This window comes from Pteropus vampyrus, unplaced genomic scaffold (genome assembly GCF_000151845.1).
Source record: "Pteropus vampyrus isolate Shadow unplaced genomic scaffold, Pvam_2.0 Scaffold267, whole genome shotgun sequence".
NCBI classification, from domain to species: domain Eukaryota; kingdom Metazoa; phylum Chordata; class Mammalia; order Chiroptera; family Pteropodidae; genus Pteropus; species Pteropus vampyrus.
The window spans coordinates 921,927-923,602 of record NW_011889048.1 but is presented as its reverse complement, the minus strand read 5'-3'; the positions used below and the strand labels follow the sequence as shown (position 1 = coordinate 923,602).

Below are 1,676 nucleotides of genomic sequence, written 5' to 3'. Positions count from 1 at the left end.
GGCCCCGGGGCTGGTGTCCGGCGTGCTGTCGTCGGCCGACAGGGAGCCGTGGCGGCCCACTGAGTGCTTGAGCTGGCTCACCTTGGCCTGGCTGTCCTGGGCAAAGCCTTTGAGCAGCGACATGGAGCGCGACAGCAGAGGGGACCCGAACGGGGAAGACTCGGCCGACGAGCCCGTGTCACTCTCCCCACCGCTGAAGTAGCGGCTGGGGCTCATGAGGGCCCCGCCGGCCTCCCTGGGCGCCCCGTCGCCCCCGTTTGCCTTGGCGCCCCCGCGACGGCGCCCCGCGCCCGGGGAGCCCACCTGGGCCAGGGCCCCGTGCTCGCTGTGGAACAGGGACTCCTTGCGCCGCGTGTGTGGGCTCTCGGCCAGCGTGGCGAAGCCGTAGGACGTCTGGGCCTTGGGCACCGAGGGCAGGGACATGGCACCTTGGGCCTGGGGGTCGGCGTTGGTGGCGGCCTCCTCCGCCACCCAGTCCTCCGCGCTCTCGATCTGGATCACGTGCCGGGTGGCCGCCTTCAGCAAGCTCTTGCTCTCGGCCGCCAGCTTGGCGGGCAGCCGGGGGCTCCGGGGGGCTCGGCGGGGCCCGGTGGAGCCCAGATTCTGCTCCGACGGAGCAGGGCCCGGCTCGACTTGCCCCTCAGGCTCCGCGGGGGCTGCGGGCAGCTTGGGGGGAATGAAGAAGTCGGGGATCTTGTCGGGCGTGAGCACGTTGCTGTATAGGGGCCCCTTGGAGGCCCTGTCCCCCGCCTCGCCCCCCGCAGCTCCGTTCTCCGAGGACCCCCGAAGCCGCTCCAGGAACCACATGTTGGTTTTCTTCATAGAGCCGGCGGGCAGGAGGCCAGGAGGGGTCTGCAGTCTGGGAAGAGATGCAGGGTCGCTCCCTGGGGGAGAGAGGGGCTCGTGTGCGTGTGTGTGCACGCGCGCGTGTGTGCGTGTGTGTGCGTGCGCGCGTGTGTGTGTGCGTGCGTGCGTGTGTGTGTGTGTGTGTGTGTGTGTGGAGGGGGCGCCTGGACAGGGCCCTGGCCAGCAGGGCCCAGGACCAGGTGGACTGGGCTGCCCTGGCCACCGTCCTCCCCAGAGGGACCGCGCTGAACTTCCAAGCGCCCGAGCGAAGCCGAAGCCGAGGGACATGGGCGCGGCTCCCAAATCTCGGGGCGCCCCCCAGGGGACAGTGGCCCCTCTCCCGCGCGCACCCCCGTTTGGGTGATCTCCAAGCGCTTTCTAAAGGGTGGTGCGCTCGGTCCGCAGGGAAGACACCCCAGGGTGTGGGTGGACCCCCGGGTGTCCCAGCTCCGCCCCCCTCAGGCTCCCACCCACCTGTGGCTTCTCCCCGGGCTGAGGGTCCAGGCAAGCGGGTGGGGGAGGGAGAGGAGGGGAGTCTGCGGACCGACAACGCAGCCGGCGGACCCCTCCCCTCCTCCCCCCACCCTGTGCCCCCTCCCGCCGGCTCGGCCCGGGGTGGGGGTGGGGTCCTAGCAGCCCCCGCTGGCCGTGGCGCGGACCCTGAACTCACCTGCCCGGAGCCGTCGCCCGAGGCCCAGGTTGTCCCAGACGCGCGCAGGGGGCTCCGCGCTAGACTCCGGGGCTGGCGCGGGGGACGCGGCCGCAGCCTCAACACGGGCGGCGGCGGCGGCAGCGCAGCCGGACTCATTCACCGGCGGCGGCGGGAAACC

General features: G+C 72.6%; 1 protein-coding gene across 1 annotated transcript in view; it reads right to left on the bottom strand.

The window, feature by feature from the left end:
• C2CD4C (C2 calcium dependent domain containing 4C) overlaps window positions 1–1,670 on the bottom strand; it is a 3,024-nt gene extending 1,354 nt beyond the window's left edge. Inside the window, exons 1-2 of the mRNA XM_011375245.2 lie at window positions 1,517–1,670; window positions 4–884 (exon numbers count right to left, since the gene is read on the bottom strand). Of these exons, the coding sequence (XP_011373547.1) occupies window positions 4–822 (819 nt within the window). The 5' untranslated portion in view covers window positions 823–884; window positions 1,517–1,670. The remainder of the gene's footprint in view (window positions 1–3; window positions 885–1,516) is intronic.
• Between the last annotated feature and the right edge of the window lie 6 nt (window positions 1,671–1,676).